We start from the raw sequence: 18,240 nt of genomic DNA, 5'->3' as shown, positions 1-18,240 counted from the left end.
CTTTTACGTATTTGTTTTGTTTACAGTCTGTCTCCCTCTACCTAGAATGTAAGCTCCAGTTATTTGCACTGGTGGTTCAGTGGTAGAATTCTAGAATGTAAGCTCCACAAGGGCAGGAAGTCACTGATCCTACATGAGAAACTTCATAGACTATAAACCAACCCACCATGATAGAAGCAGTTGTTCCCTCCTTTCTTGTCCTTGCCCATGACTTATTCTAAAAGTTAATTAGCACTGTCTTCTAAGGTCACTGTCAAATCACTTACTATGTGATCCTAGGGAAATCACGTGTCTTCTCTGTGCCTCAGTTTCATAATCAAGTTGGACTTGATTGGACTAGATAATCTTTATGGCCCTTTGTAGGTGAAGCATTTGTTTTCTGTTGTAGCTGTTCCTGGAGTAGAGCAGGCACTCAATAAATATTTTTAAATGAATAAATGGCTATATTAGTACAGTAGTACTTGTATATAATATGCAAATAAATATATATACATCAGCTGTGGATGCTCAAGAACTTTTTTTACTGGTAAGGGTATATTATCAGTAAAGTTTGGAGCCCTCTCACATTAGAAAATTTTTTATTTTAAGTCTGTCAGGGGACTGATTAATATGAGGACTAAATGGAGTACCAATTAAGGAGGGTATTTGAAGTGAGGGCTCTTCTATGCAGTGAAGACTTTAACTCATCTGGGGAGGGCTTTTTATTCTGGAGATTGGTTCGAAGGGCCTATTTTAGTCATGTCAAAGTAGAATGAATAGGCACGCATGATCTGGGGTTGGAGTAGAACAGAGCTATAAGATTACTGAATCTGGAGCTTCTACTACTTTGGATAACTGGTTAAGCAAAAAAAACTGATGAGTTCCTTCTGGGATTGAGGGGGCAGATTTCTGCTTCTGAGATTTAATTTTAAGAAGAGCTGGACAGACAGTCATAAAGGTATCTTTAACAAGGCCTAGTAGCAGGGAATGACAATGAGGTCCTTCAATTAAAATTTCATGAAGAATAGTAGACTCTAGGCCAATGACCTGGATCTAAACGTCTGAGTGTTGAGAGTAGAGCAGAGCTTGCTGGTTATGGCCCAGTTTGTACTGGCAAATGCTCTGTAAGACCTAGCTGCACTAGCTTTGGGCTTTGACGATGTGCTTTGAGGAGCATTTACTAAGCAGTGTATACAACCTGATGCCATGTAGGTTTCTGGACCTGGCATTCTCCACAGAGTCAGTAGGCACCCAAGGACTCAGCAGGACTCAGCTTTGAAACTAACGCTCTATGGCAAGGAGAAACAATAGCCATGGTGAGTTAACCAAGACTCAGTCTGCTCTATGCCTGGCATTAGAAAAGGATGAACTTTCTCTGTGACTGAATAAGTCCTTAAGATACTTGGACAATTTAAAAGAACAAGATACTTGGGCAACTTGAAATTAGGATGGAGCAATGAGATGTGAGGTGTAGAGAGGTTGCTCAAGAAATTGACTTGAAAAAGGAAGTAAATGTCACAGTGGTTGTACTATGAATGTGTTTAGAAATGTCCTATAGTTACATTATTTATTTTCACCTATGAACATTCAGAATCACAGTAGAGGTGATTTCCCATTGGCATTGTCTCAGAAACCATTAGATAGTTGGAGGAAGGCAAGTGAATGGACTCAATCTGAATTTCAAGATGAGGAAATGGGAAATTAAAATATATTTTCAATTCTGACAGCATACTTATTTGCATTGTCAGGGTGTTTGAATTTTCTGGCTATTGTCTGTAACACTCTGAACAGGTCATAGAGGTCAAATGTGTATCCTATTCTGTGATATTACTAACCACCAAGGTAAGTTTTATAGATAAAAAAGAAACAAAACATTGTAGAAACTGCCATGTACATATCTTAAAAGAACCATACTAGATGACATGTATTGATAATACATTGCCTGAAAACATTTAACCTTTTTTTACTAAGCAATATGTAATGTAAATTACTTTGCTCTTTACAGTGGTACATTAAGTTGCCCTAAAGAAGAAATGAAAGGTAAACATTACTCTTTAAGTATCAGATGTAGGATGTGGATCAGGTAATCATGTGGCAAAGCCTGCCAGATGGCTCCTATGACACCAAATACAACTCAGAGTGAAAGGTTATTTAGTTTTTCAAACTCAGCCACAGGCCCTGAACAACTTTCAGGAAGATAGAGTCTAATATGATTGAGGGCAAAAGGTATATTTCCTTCTCACTGCTAATGTGTTTATGCTCACAAAATGGAAGTATAACTATAGGCGGCACTTACATCTTGGTTAGACATTTCCCAATATGGTCTTTCTCCATAGGACATGACCTCCCACATGACAATGCCATAGCTCCATGCATCGCTTGCTGAGGAGAATTTTCTGTAGGCAATAGCTTCTGGGGCTGTCCACCTTATCGGGATTTTCCCACCCTGGAAAATAAATTGAAGATTTCTCAGATGGCTCGCAAGTGTATTAAAAAACAAAATGGTGTTCCAATTAAATATCTTATGTTAGAAAGACTTAAATACTGCATGATAGTGTTGGCATTTTAAATAAGAAGAAAAATAAGGATAATATTATAATGTCAGAAATACATTTCCTATAATAGTTATTCAGTAGAAACAGCTTTAATGGGAAATAAGTCACACTTCAGAGATATTTTATTTCATTCATTAGAGAAATTTATTTTCTCTTTAGATTCACACAATTAAACTCACTATCATGCCATTTAAAGAAAGTTCCAGATTATAAGACATTAAAACTAAATATCATTCAACATTCATTAAACATTGTATTGTGTGTATAAATAATAATGACAATAGTTCTAACTTAATTGAAGACAAATGGTTAAATACAGAACATTCTCTACCAGTTCAATGTTTATCAGAACTTTATTTCCTTTCCTTCTCTTTTTCATCTGCTGTGATTACATTTATTTTAAATTTAAAAAATCCTTTAACATTATACAAGAGCACTCAGGAAGGGTAATCTTTCTCTGTAACATTTTAGGCTAGTTTATATTTTTGTTCTCCACTGTTCAAGTTAATATCTGAACATATTAAAGAGATTAAATTGCATGAATTTAATCTATACTATTCAGGTATTAAAGTCGACCATTGTGTTATACTTATTTTTTATCAACATTTATTACATTTTATCTCTTTATACACTCTATAAATCCCCTTTTTACTATAATGACAAGAATAAAACAATTCATCCATTTGATTTACAATCTCTGAACAGCGAGTGGACGAGAGGAACCTTGACGCCACTAGATGGCGCAAGAGAACAACGAGCTGGTCTCAGGCCGCGGAGATGGCTTCTGTTCCCGCAGGTGATTTTGACAGTCAGAACCCACCACAGTGGAGTCGCTTTAACATTATCAGCACTTTCATGATCACAGCATTTGATCACTCACTGTGCGCAAAGTTTGGTGTTAGGACGAGTGGAAGTGGAAGGAAATAAATGGTGCATTCTTTGGACCTCGAGAGATTTAGGTCTAACATCTTTAGAGGTGAAGCCATTAATGGAGGCATCCAAACACTACTTATTTCTAAACACTACTTACTTGAAGAGAAAAGAGAGTCAACTGAAATAGAAACAATTAGGTTTCACAAGGCAAATGAGAGCATTAACAGAACCCTCATCTTAAAGAATTGTAGCAAGAAATTGTTAGAAGGGACCTTGGGGAGAATACCTTGAATTAAATCCCCTGATTTTACAGGTGAGCAGACTGAGCCCAGGGTTTAGAGATTTAGAGGTTTAGAGATTCCTCCCCACATTAATAAGCACATAACCTCTATTAACGTTATTATAGTAGTGTTATGGGGCATCGATGTAAAGATGTGAGTATTTCAGCACGGGAGAAAAGTTGGGCCAAACTAACTTTACTGTTTTAACACTGAGCATCTGTTATCGTATGTTATAGTAGTACCATGGAAGGGAGCCTGAAATCTGGCGTTTTCATGCTTTGGGGTAGCACCAAATTAGGAACAGGAAATTGGTGATAGCAGTTTAAGAGAGTGGTGGACACGGGAAGGGAATTACAAGTGGGGGGATTCATTCTAGAACCCAAAGTAGAGTTACCAGATAAAATATAGGATCCAAAGTTAAATTCGAATTTCAGATAAATAAAAAATACTTTTTTTTAATGTAAGTATGTCCTGTGAAAGAATATACATATATTTTTTTGCGTTATATCCCAAATATTGCATGAGACATATTTGTACTAAAAAATATTGTTTACCTGCAATTCAAATTTAACTGGGCATCCTATATTTTATTTACTAAATCTTGCAATGCTAATGCAGAGCATTAAAAAATTCAGAAATGGAAACATTGTAAATGATCTAAGAGAACATGAAGTAGTGTTCTGAAAAGACTAGTGTGGTCTATACTTCACAAGGGGACAAGGACACTCAGACTTGTATTTTGCACCCACACTACAGTAGTAGCCTTTGCTCTATTGTATGTTTGTGGCTAAAGCTCCCAGTCTTCTGGCTCTGCATTTTGAAGCGATTCAAATCAGGTTCAGGCATGTGGAAACCACACTTCCAGAGAGTAAAGACCAAATCTGCAGATTTTGACCTCAGAACAGACACAAGTGTAGCAGTCTCATCTGACATTTTTGACTCTGGGTCTTTCTTTGTCTCTTCTGGAAAACAGTATTTAGTAAGTGTGAATTGCTACTCTGCTGGGCTGATCTTTTGCTAAATCTTTGTGTGCTCTATTAAGACAGGCTAAAAAAACAGAGTTAAGGATTATTTTATGTGCATTCATCTATAAATGATATCTCATATAAATGATTCACACATAAATTTATATTTCACATAACTTGTTATCGCATATAAATGATAACTTAAATACTTTTTTCCCTAAGATTTTACAGAGTATTTGATTAATAGCATTGCTACCTGTTATGGACTGAATTGTGGTCCTTCGAAATTCATATGTTGAAGCCCTAATCCCCAATGTGACTAAATTTACAGACAGGGCCTTTAAAGAGGTAATTAAAGTTAAATGAGGTCATAAGGGTGGGCTCTAATCCAGTATGACCAGTGTCTTTGTAAGAAGATGAAGAGACACCAGAGGTGTGCAGGCACAGGGAAAGGCCATGTGAGGACACAAGGAGATGACCATCTGCAAGCCCAGGAGAGAGGCCTCAGGAGACACCAAACCAGCTGAAAACTTGGTTTTAGATATCCAGCCTCCAGAACTGTAAAAAATAAATTTGTGTTGTTTGAGCCTGCAGTATTTTGTGATGGCAGCCCTAGCACACTAATATGCTACCCCTATAAAAAACCAAAATAATTTTCCTAAGGTGAGCAACATTGCAAAGCAGATGGTACATCTTTATTTCAAATTCTATCCCAATGTTGTCTTGTAATGGAAAGTGTGAGCTGGAATAAATCTTTAAAAAAGTGAAAAATTGGCACAGAAGTTTTAACTTAGGAGATACAATCCTAATTAACAAAAATGCATGATAACATGGTAACTAAACCTGACAGTATGCACAAACTGGAATAATTTGGAGCATATATGGGATGGAGATAAAGGAAGCATTTAAATCTTTTTTTTTTTTTTCTAATGGGAGGACATATACTGGATATGGTTTATATCTAAGTGCAAGATAAGACAGAAAGGAAGAAGTTGTTAAGATTACCACATGATCTCTATTCCTTTTTCTACTTTAGAAGAAGCACAAAAGCCTAGTTCTTTTTTTTTTTTTTTTTTTAATTGAATATACCAACTTTGTGGCTTTATCTCATCTACTTATTTTTGTCTATAATCTTGAATCAGAGACAGAGGTAATGCGCTCAGATACTTTTTTCTCAAAGCATTAACTACCAGATGTTTGTTTCAGGTTTCAGGAATGAACAAACAGTACTTTAGATTTGAAATCACAATCATTGAAACATTACATCTTGCTTTACCATATGTTTATAAGAAAAAAAGTTACCAAAGATGATAATCAGAATGACTCAGTGTAACTCAAAAGCCTTCTCATTTACTAATACCTCCCTTATGCAGCAAATGTAATCACCTATGGAACAAAGGAGAGCAGGAAGTAAGCAAACCGGATCAACACCGAAAATGTTAGCAAACCTTTTTTCTGCTTCTTAAGTCAAATTCAGGGATTGTTGTTTAATAAGTATGTAGTGAGGTTGTAGCAGAAAAAATGCATAGGTGGAACCTGGAGCCTTGTATACCTGTAAACACTGAACCTCAGGAGTGGAGTTGTGTTATAAGTGTGCTTAACTAACATCTGAGTTTTAGAACCTAATCTTCTAGTCTTCAATAGAGGACATGATCAATGGAAATAAAGCAAGGTTACAGAGGTTTAATGTTGAAACCAGATGGAAAATTCCATTGAGAAACAAGAACACATACACACAAAAATCTCTCTTCATTTCTCACCCAATGGGTTTGATGGTCATTTTGAAGGCAATGGGTTTGAATAGACAACGGTCTACCTGCAGATATTCCTATTCCTATTTCCTCGGTCTATCTCTGTAGTACCTAAACTTCAATAAGAATTACAGTACAGAAAACATATATACTATGGTTAAAGATTAATTTAAGGAGCTTCTAATGATAATTTCGACTAAACAATATTTTTCTTTATGAGTTGAGAATTCTAAGTGAGATGCAACTCTATTATAACCCATTGGATGACCTTGCGCAACTCTATTATAACCCATTGGATGACCTTGCGCAAGTCTTAACTCTGAGTCTTATATTTTGGATCTCCAAAATGAGGGGATTTGAATTACTAATCATAAAATGGTAAACTATAACTTTTTAATATTTGCCTACAATATCTCGATTCCCATTAAATTGTAATGAGATCAGATATATGAGTTGGTATCTAGACTGTGTGAACAGATAGCCTGATGACAGACAGTGAAGGAGACAAGCACACTCTTGTTTTATACCCAGACCAATAACTAACGGTCACAGTGATCATCCTAAGTGGTAAGAAAGAGTTAAAATAACTTAGTCGCTTTTTTTAAAAAAAGGCAACAGTGTGAATAATACATGATAGAAAGTATGGAACCAGGTCATTGACTTTTTCTCCTTTTGTTTTTTAACTCTTAATATGTAAGTATTGGTTATTTGGAAGAGTCATTATATGAAGACTTACTAACGTCAGACAAGAGGCATTAATGTTCAATGAAAGATTGCTTTACATTATAATTTCTTATCAGTGGGATTATCTGTGGCTGAGGTAGGCTGGTTTGGGGAACATTGGTGAAGGAATCAGCACTGTGGGGTCTCCTGTTTTAACTCACTATGGTGACCTGAGAAGTCACAGGAAATCACAGAAAGATTACACACGCATGAGTTATACAGACAACTCTCACGTAGGGGGATATTTTTCTTTCTCCTGAGAATTGCTGATCTTGAAAAATAAGTCCATCTTTGAGCATTTCTTTCTAGCTTGTATTCCCAAATCAACAAATTATAATATTATAATGTACAACTATATTATATTGTGTAAGCCTTTTAAAACTGCATCCCCATCCCTCTCAGAGGGGCGTGTGCTTCCTTTTCTTATTGAGTTACTGTGTGGAGTTTTATCTTTTTCTGAAACATGAGGACAATATTTGGCCTTCCTTGAAGAAAGACTGAGGGCTATGATAGAATAAATTCATTTATAGTTGAGAAAGCTTCTCATATTTTTGCTTCTAGATAACATTTATTAAGTGGATTAAATGAGGCCAATACATAGTAGGTACTCGGCAAATGGTATTTACTTTCTTAACTTAATGTATTTAAAATTTGTCTTTTTTAGGGATCTGCTGGGCTTCCAGCCCAGACCAGTGTCCCAGTTCCCTCATCAGGAGTCATTGCCCAGCCTAAAGAGTGATCTTCTCAAACAAGGGCTTTTAGGAGCCAGAGGCACCAAATCACTTTTGCTGATGGAAAAGCTCTAACTCAGTTCTTGTAATTAGATCTTGTCTTGTCCAGTTTGAGGACATCTGCATATCTTGGTCCAGTGAGTTTGGTTACATGCTTACATTTCTGCCTTTGTTCCACCAGTGCCCTTTCAAAATCCAAGATACCTCATTCATCTTATTCTTTCACAGGTAAAATTTCATAATCAAAGAACATTATGGTTAAATGTTGACACTCAGATTTCAGCCTACCGCTGAACCTGCTTGATAATGATTCTCTCTGGATTTCTTGCCTTTTACTGAGTGTTTCTATTCTCTTTGTGGGGTTATGACACACTGGGTAAGTTACAAACCTTGTTCCGTCAAAAATGCACATATAGATACATACACAGGATTTGCATCAGCATCAGGTGATTCGTAGATATTAGATTAAGATACTCTTGCTGTAAACAAAAGACCCTTTTTTTGGCATAGTTTTAAAAATATAAGTCATTGGTTCTTAATAACCAGTTTTCATAGGATGACAAACGCTGTAGAAATCTATGGTAAATAGTATTGTTTTAGGCCACAACATATGCATAAAAATGTTTTTATACTTTTATACAAGACAAAGACTCCTTATCAGTTGTTCCTTGTTCCAGGCTTTCATTCCCCTATGCCAAGCACCTTGTGTGGGTGTTCACTGAGGTCTCAGGGTCTTGATTTTATGAATCCAGAGCCCACCAACTCTTTGCCCTTGGGCTGAAGCAGGCCTACAGTTAGGTTACTCATGGCTATTTTTATTTTAGTGAATCTAAATGCCTTTAGACAGGATGTGGGCTCTCCAGAGTACTACCACTCCATTCTACTATCTCACTAAGTCTTTCATCAGACACACTTGACCTATTTCCATTATCCCCTTGGCTTCTGTAGACATTGCTGTTCCCCCTCTCCCATTCTAATTTTAACCTGGCTCCTTGTTCTGATTATGAAACAAACAATTATCTACTTTTGATATTTATTTAGACCATATTTTTCATAAAGAGTAGGGACAGATGAGAAATGACTTCAAATAAACATGAATAGCTAACTTATTTTGTTTTCCACTCTAAAAATAATTCTTAACTATAGAAAGGTTTTCTCATTCTTCTCATCTTACACTGTCTACCTAGAAATATACTACATTTTTATTCATTGTCTAAATGTATAAACAGCTCGGTGAATGCTAATTTTTGCTCCTGTAATAAAACAGAGCTTATAGTGCTATTCAAAGCCTCAAGAATTAAAAGCCTTTTCACCTGCTTCTTCCTAAATTGTTCCTAAAATTAATTCATTGTCTACTATTTCTCAGTAATCTCTTTTGATGAGAACATAGGTGCACATCATTAGGTGAATAACACTATTCTGGGGGACAGCTGTTAAATTAGATTTTCTATTCCATCCTATAGGGTAGATAAAGCAGGACACGATGTTGCTGTAATGTGTGAGAAATAAACATACACATTATTATGAGGATTGCTGTAGTATCTGAATGTAGATACTTAAACATCACTGACAGTATAGACAACATTTTGAAACGACCTATCGTTCATTATGGTTTTACAAATATACTACGTGGTAAGCTTTCAAGGGGTTAGCTGACACTAATCGAGTTAAATTCCCATTCTTCTCTGGAGAGTAGCACTCTTCCCATATCATCTCTCTCCAGTTATTCTCTGTCTCTCTTTTTTCTTTTTAATCTAGTTCCATGGAATGCTAGCTGCCCCTCTACTCTCTCCCTAGGGTATTTTAATGAAGTTTTCTTAAGCTTCTCATCTATAGTTTTTATGATAAAAACTTATGGAAATTAGCACAGAAGTAATAGTTTTAAAACATGTACTATATAAATCATAAAAGGGAATAAAGGGTCAATTATTTTGGGCCATTAATATTGAGATATTTTATACATTAAGTGCTAATATATAAAGTGATAACTTATGTACGTAACATTTGAGTGTTTACAAAGCATTTTCATCTGAATGGCCTCAAATTGATGTAAACCACTAAAGTGTGAACAATTTGCTTTCTTATCAGGTTACCCTATGAGAATAATACTAATAAAAAAGCAGTTATTAATACTTATATCATCTATTTCTATCCATAGTTGGATGGTATTTATTTGGGGAAAGAATTCAGATCCTGTCATTAGGAAAAGAGACTGCATAAAATGAGGTACGTCTATATTTATACTAGTATTATATGCAAATGCTATTTGAAAACAAATATTCAAAAAGGATCAGAAAAGTAGATAGGATTTTGGGCCATACACAGTGGTGATTCTCATAAACCCAGGGGTGCTTACTCCAGAGGTACAGTGTGTAAAGTGGAGAGACAAAGCGACTTTAGAGCCAAACATCTGGCTTCTAATCTCTCTTTTTTTCCCCACTAATTCGTTGTGTGACCTTGGGCAAGTTACAGATTCTCTGTAAATTGAGAGGTGTGGTCTATGTGATCTTACGGTTCATGTGAAAGTTTCATATTCTATGATTTATTAATACACATAACATCCCAGTAAGCTAAATTAGAAGAAGAAACAACCTCCACTTCTGCCTAAGGAAACAGAGACAGAATGGGTTAGTGCTGGGCTCAGTTGCTTCCTGTGGCACTGTTATGCCCATAGGCACTTTATACATTAAATCAGAACTTCCTGACAGATCCACAGTACTTTGATCGAACATATTTGAGAAGCAGGTTTTCTCTTGTGGCTGTTGCACGTACTATTGTGATACATCAGTTCGGAGTGGAACTGTGACTTCAAATTACCCATTGTCAGAAAGGCTAGCTCTGAGTATAACCTAAGGATGAGAGGCAAGATGACATAATGACATCTTTAGAGGCAGTCAGTTTGGGACTAGCTACTCTGACTGATGAACACTCAAGAGAGGAGAGGGCACAGTGTTCTGAAAGACTGAGAAAGCACTACTCTATGGGAGGGACAGGGCACAGGGGCTCACAGCCAAAGGTGGGTAAGAACTTGAGAGAAGTCTGGAAGAGCTCGGAACTGGAAAGACCCAAAAATGTTTAATATAAATTAATCTATTTTAAAGGTAGACTTTGGCTGAGAAAATTATAAAAATGCTGGTATTTTTTGAATAAGTTTTAATGTTGGGACAAACTGATTAACGTATAGAGGACAATTTTCTTATATCCTCAGGGTCTTAGTTGAGGAAATTTACACAAACTTTTGTTCATTCCATTATTCTAATATGAAATGCTGTCTTGTCAACTTTTCCCTTAGCTCCTATTTTGTTCATGAGTAATGTGATCACTCCTCTTATGCCTGCCTGTAACACCCGTTGTCTGCCTCACTTATTTGGCACTTAGCATCATATACCTTTTATGTACTACTATTTGGCTTTTAAAAATGTGGATGTACTATCTTCACAGAAAGGAAATGAATATATTGGAGGTTCTTTTATCCTTTGCAATTGGCTTTACAGTATTTAGCATGGTGCTATGATTATAATATGAATTTGGTGATTATTTGCAGAGGAGATGACCGGATGAGATGAATTAGGCAAATGATATAAAATGAAAAGTGCAATCTCAGAACCATACTGTACAAATGGAATTCAAATTTCACTTTTTAGTTCCTCCCTAGTCATCATTATGAACTTGATTAATAATAAAGAAAGGAAGAAAGAGAAATTTCCCGATCTGAATTTTCAGTGTATAAAGGGCATTACCCAGAGAGGCACTGAAGTTCACAGGCGGCATTCATTTATTCGTTCATTCACTTATTATTCTTCTAATAAAACTTTTTTTTAAAACACATCTCACATGTCAGATTCTTAAGTCACAAAGACATCCTTCTTATCCTTGGGGAGATCATGTTATAGTAGGAGAGACATCAGTGTAAACAAGTAATGGCAGAACAGAAGGTAAGGGCTCTAACGGAAGTCTGTACAAAATTCATTTAGTGGCAAAAAAAAAAAAAGAATCAGCTGTTTGGGATGGCTATGGGGAGAAACAGAGAGACATCATAATAGAGGTAATGTCTTAGGTAGAATTTAAAAGAAAAGTAGGAGTTTGAATAGTAAAACAAAGAGGCCAGAACATCCCTTCAGACAGAAGATCGAGTTCAAAGGCACAGAGGAATGGAACAGCATAATATGTCCAGGGAATAGCAAGTTGCCTAAAATTGCTGCTGATTAAGGTCCAAGAAAGAAACTGGTAGCTGTGAAGTGGGAGACATCAGCAATAGCTACGTCACTGAAGGCTTGATTAGACATTTAGCATGGTAGGTGATAGGATTTCAAAATGTCACAGTAAGTTGAAATGTGTTCCTACCTAGAAAATAGAATTTAGGGATGTGGGATGCATCTGTCACTCTTTTTTGTATGTTACATTAAAACCAATTTAGTTTGATTTCTTTGTTTTGACCCTAATTTTGTTGTGGCTTAAAGACCTGTATCACATTGTAAAAAAGTGGTGTAAGGAAGCTCTTTTTGTTTTTTTAAGTATAAGAGGATGACAGGGATACCAAACCTCTTCTTTGACCTTTGCATTAAATGTATATAAAAAAAATAAAATTACTTTTAATTTTGGCAGAATCACCTGCACTAAGTGTGTGCAATCATGCATCATACAAAGCAGGTTGAAAGGTCTAATTTTACTTGCATAACATATTCATTGTTTTATAGCAGATTTTCCCAGTGAATAAATTTTGGAAAAGCAATGCTTTTAAAAATAGCTTCCAGCTTGTTTTGGTCAGGCTTAAATATATCATTTAGGTTCCGAAGCCTTGTTCACTCTGGACAGCAGATGGCTCCGGAGATCATCACTGGAAGGCTTAATGGCATAATATGACAGAACCCAAAGTACTTGGCTACAGGTAATGAAGCAAGGAACGATATCTGTCATCTTCAGATGGTATCATGAGTCAATGGCAAAGTCTTAAATAAAAGAGGGCCTATCTCACCATGGGGTGGGGTCTTTTAAGAGATCAACATGGATTTCTATGAGCCCTTCCCATTTTTACCTTGAATGTCTTCTGGCTCTTTCTTATTTTGCTCTGTAAACTCTAATCTGTTCTATTTTTGTTGTTCTATGCTGTTCTGTTTTTTCTGTTTTCTTTTACTCTGTTCTTGCCAACAAATATTCATTGTGTATACAGAATATAAGCTCTCTGAGGCAAGATCTTTGTTGGCTTGGTTCTTTGTTGTTTTCTCAGAGCTTAGAAATGAATCTGAGCATAATAGGTATTTAATATTAGTTAAAGAAATGTTGGAGATGTGGTATATGGTCCTGAAAGAGCTTATCATATAATGGGTGATAATGGTACATAATAATTGATGCTATGAAATGTGACAGGTGCCATGGGAGGGGAGAGTCAGGGAAGGCTTCCAAGAGAAAATGATATCTAGGCTCGGTTGGACCTTATGGAAGATCGGAGTTAGATGAATAAAAGAGGTGAGGAAAAGGAGGAGATCAGAGGTAAGGGGAGGAAAGGATGGTCCAGGCAAGAGAAGAGTAGGTAAGAAAGAGAGCAAAACAGATTTAGAGGTACTGAGTGATGTTGGGTGCAGTTGGAAGTAGAGTGTGTGATGGGGGAGTGGGGAGAGACAGAGGCTAGAGAAGTAAGCAGGGTAGAGAGTATGAGCGGCTTAAAAGATCAGGAAGTGCTTCCTAAGGCATTTAAAGAATTTAGAACTTTTCTTGTGGCAATGGAATGTCACAGAAAGCAATGAGGTGATAAAATTAGAAGTTTTGCTTTGTTTTATTATTTTTAGATCACTTTGGCTGCCTTGTGAATTGCTAATGAGGGAGTAGAAGACAAATAGAAGGAAGAGAAGAAGCAGGCAAATCTTGCCATGCCTAGGAAGTTAGTAACATTATTTAAAAATTCTATAAGTCATATATGATTCCATTTTTTTTACATTAAAGCCATCTATTTCAATTCCTCTGATTAGACATTTGCCATACTCCAAAGAAGAATGGAATGACATTTACTCTGCTTAACATATCTAAATGGAGAGTCCAAATCAATCATATAAACAAAGTGGAGGAGGAATATTCACAAACTAATTTTGGAAAATTCCCTTCTAAAGGATCATCACACACTACAGAATCATCATTTACATACACTTAAAATTTTTCGTATTAGAGCAAATACTCTAAAGACTTGCTAATTCCACTACAAAGATTTCTTATCATATTTAAAATTAATAATGCCATGTTTAAAAAACAAACTGCCTTCTACCTTTTCCCACTTAATCCAGAACGGTTTTTGCGTGATTTAGTCCATATTAAATATACACTTTAAGTAGTTTACCTGAAGGGGAAGAAAGGTAAGTGTCCACCTTTTCGTTTTGTTTTGTTTTGCTTTCTCACATATATATGTGTACTGGGAAGAAGAAAGAAAACTCACTCAGAAAGGCTGTTTTCAGTGTTGTCATTTATGAAATTCTATAGAATCAATTTTTCCTTGTTTTTCCTCCCTCTGACAACAGATTTGCTCAGAGAAAAGGACTTCACATGGGCTCAGTGTTATACTCCAGAGAAATAAACCCAAGGTCAAGTTGCGAAGCAATACAAAGCATCAAAAACAGGAGTTAGGGTTGCCAAAACCTTAATCCATTATTTAAGCACAGAAGAAGCTTATTTGATTGTTTTTAACATGGTTGCTTTCATTTATATCCTGTCCTTTTTTTTTTTTTTTTTTTTAAGTCTGGAAAGCTTTATGTGATGCGTGAGTTGCTATATATTCAGTTCTGCAGGTCATATTATTGCTCTAAGTATCTTTCACAGCATTAAACTTTTTCTCATATCTTTCTGATAAACGAAACTGAACTTAAAGTAGAACCATGAGAATTCAGGAAGAAAATACATCTACTTATAGAAAAATACCCGAAATGTTAAACCTAGTATGCTACTTAAAAAAAAAAAAGTCCTAATTTGCAAGAAAACTTTCATGTGAGGAAAACTATGTTCATATTTTTCATTTGAAATGAGAGTTTGGTCATCTCCTTGGGTAGACATTTGCTAGCAGTTCACAACTAGAACCATTTTGGTCCGATTTTACATTATCGATAGGTTCTTCTCAAATGGCTTCTTTTTGGAATCTAGAGGAAATTTCACGTCAGTGTTGTAGTGTTTTAGCATGACTGTCAGCAATGCTTCCCCAGGGCTGACTGCTTTCTGCCTGACTTCAGCCAGTGCTGTCAATCTTTCACTTCCATGAGCACTAAAATAATCCCACCTGCCCTTTCCCAAGTACCTCTTAAGAAAGAAAAGATTAACTTTTATAATTTAAGGAAAAAGAGACATTTTTCATTTAGTGTTCATATTATTGATGATAAAATGGGCATAATAGCCCAACTGTATTAAACTTGGGGGTTCTTTATTTAGGATTTTTGTTTGAAGAGAAAGTCCTAGATATTTTAGTAGTTCACTCTGTTAAATGATGTTCGCCATCTAACCTGTAAAATAAATGTGATTCAATCAACCCACGGGAATTGAAATCAGAATGACTTGAATGCCGTCTCCTAAAAGTATAAACATTGGGAAAACAGTGATAAGGGAAATAATATTTAGCTTCCTGTATCTATAATATGACAAAAATGCTAAAAATTCATCATCATTAGGCATTATGATAAGAACTATATTACATCTTAAGTAAATGGAAAAATTTACTTCTAAAAGTCTCTCTCTTTTTGCTTAGATTTAGAATTCAGGGCTCTTATGGTATAAATTTCACTGGAACTTGCTGCACTTCCTCTTGGAAGCATCAAGTTTCAAAGAACAGTCAAAACTACATTTTTATTCCTACTCAACTATTTTGACCAGATGCTTAGTTTTCAAAAGTATTATGGAATTTAAATATTGCATTCATTTTTTAAAAATAAAACTTTTTAAAATGGGAACTTTCAGTAAGTAATAAAAATCCTCATTAGCAGTTCCCTTGTACCAAATCACTTTAGCATTAAAGGAGAAAAAATTCTTCCTCTATTCTAATACATTGATCTTTACAAAGGTTGAAAGATAATAAAATATCTGATAAAAATGCATAGCTTTGACTCTCAAAATCTGTGTAAGTGAAAGGGGAGTGAATATTTCTGAATGCTAATATCTGTATTACAATCATATTTTCTTGGCAGGCTGATTTAAAGAGCTTTATATGACAGTCAGGTTATACTAGCCTTGACAGTACAACTGGGTGAAAAAGATTCAGATCCGTTTTTATATTTGATTGGAGTGTGAGGGTCAGACTGTCAGAGCAGGACACTCTTGCCAGTTGTCAGGAAGGGTTGGCTGCCTTTGAGATCACTGAATTAGGGATGCAGATATCTGATATTATTTTCAACTTGGCACTCAACTTATAAGTTTGGTGAAATGGCTAGGCATCTCTACACATTATTTCTGTCATCTGTGATTTAAGGACTCGATTGCATTATACTTGATGGGGGTTGGAAAGAAAAAAGGAAGCGATTACAGGTGCATGTGAATGTTAAATAAGTATAAATTATACTGTGTGACTGTCGAGAAGGTAGCTATATATAAGGTGTAACCCATGATTGTGAGAAAAATGTTAAAGTGTTGAAGTAGAAATATACAATAAATTATAGAATTTTAATATTTTTTGTTAGTCTGAAATATGTATTAAATATTAGATAAGTAAGTGCTTAATAAATTTTTGTTGAAAGAGTATAGTTACTGTCAATGTACTCTAATTCAGGAAAGTCAGTAATTAAATGGCTTGTTTGGCGCTTTAATCTGACTCCCTATCCCCACAGCCCTCTAATTTCCCCAAGAAAAAATACTGAGCCGTAACTGGCATACTAAGCTCTTTTATAGGCTCTGGGACCACTATAACCTTAGGACAGGAAGCCCCTAAAGCTGTAAGACTTAACATTGAATCAACTCGTGGCTGTCCTCCTTGTCCATTAGCACCTGCTTGGTTTTTTGAGATCAATCCCTATCTATTCTCATACCTGTATATTTGTCCTATCTCTTATCTAGTACATAGATCTCATCGGAATAAAGTGATACTAGAATCCTTTTTCCTAAAATCTATAAACTACATCTAGCACAGATTGTTTGCCTTCCTGGACTACCACTCACTACCTGCTGCCAGATGCTCTAGAGACCACGTTCTACCCACCAGTAGGGAAAGTCTTTTCTTTACCTTCTGACACAAGCCACCTGCCCCCCAGCCTTTGGCCTGTAATGTGAACTGTGTGAGGTTTCCTAACATTCTACTCCTTTTAAATTCCTTTTCTACTCTTTTCCCTTCTGTGTCAGGGCTGGCCTGCCCTGGTCTACTACCAGTGGAATGCTGTCTCTGAAAACCCATATCTTTTCAGAATTATATTTCTGAAATTCTATTGGTATACTTGGATTATAATATGCAGAACTGAATATTTTGTGATAGTAAAGGAAATTATATATATAATATACATATATGTATGCATATATTATATGTGTGCACTGTGTGTGTATGAAAATACATTTTCCACTATACCTCTGTAGAACCAAACTAAAATGGAATCATGTCAGGGACAAAATGGAGATGGTCAATGCGGGTGCATAAAGGAAACTTAATCTAATCTTACAGGAATTTGCAGCTCTTCTCAGAAATCAGCAGAAGGCAGCAGCCAATCCCCAAATATCAAATCTGTTCATGCTATCTCTGAACTTCTTTATTCATTCAACTCAACTACTCTAATCTAAATAAAAATGAAGACCAGTAGACAATTAATCCGTTGAAAAAAAAATAACTTCTGTATTTATCCCACAAAAATCCCTTAGTCTGTGAGCAACTCGGAATTCATTGCTCCCATTGCCTTGAGTTTCCCAGCTTTCTGGATGAAAGCTTTGTAATAAATACATCTTTCTGCCTTGTTTTATTCAGTGTGCAGAGTTTAGTTTTTGACACCCCACACCCTAGATGTTGTCATACCTTAAAGGAGATAGTTCTTTCTTAGTGGCCTTGACATTTGATATTCTGTTCAGTTAAGCTGAAGTTTATTTTCTAAAAGTTACACAAATATTAGGGAACATGTTAGCTTCTATCACCCTCATCTGCCTCTTGGACCATGCTGCCATCTCTGAGGACTGACAGGGCACTTGCCTTGGGAATGCCAAGTCCCCTCCATTCATTCAGGTCCATTAACTGACCATACAATCAGAATTTGGGACTTCCACTCTTCTAATCTTGAATGATACACTGCACTGAAGAATGTGAAACCTGACATCTCATGTGGTCGCTACAGGTGCCAGTTCACTCAACTTGGAATCACTGGGGAATTAACTAACAATACGGTGAACACTGGCCAGTGAGAAACAGGAAACAGGAAGGAATCCATTTATCGGAAGAAGGATGTCTA

At 35.9% G+C, this 18,240-nt stretch overlaps 1 protein-coding gene across 1 annotated transcript in view; it reads right to left on the bottom strand.

Moving 5' to 3' along the window:
- Positions 1-18,240, bottom strand: part of EPHA6 (EPH receptor A6) — a 790,812-nt gene that overhangs the window by 26,638 nt on the left and 745,934 nt on the right. The window contains 1 exon segment of the mRNA XM_039879096.1: positions 2,276-2,425. Within this exon segment, the coding sequence (XP_039735030.1) occupies positions 2,276-2,425 (150 nt within the window).

The sequence above is a fragment of the Pteropus medius genome, unplaced genomic scaffold (genome assembly GCF_902729225.1).
Source record: "Pteropus medius unplaced genomic scaffold, Ma_sr-lr_union100, whole genome shotgun sequence".
Classification (NCBI taxonomy): Eukaryota; Metazoa; Chordata; class Mammalia; order Chiroptera; family Pteropodidae; genus Pteropus; species Pteropus medius.
Note: the sequence above shows the minus strand (reverse complement) of the source record. Positions and strands in the feature narration are given on the sequence as shown.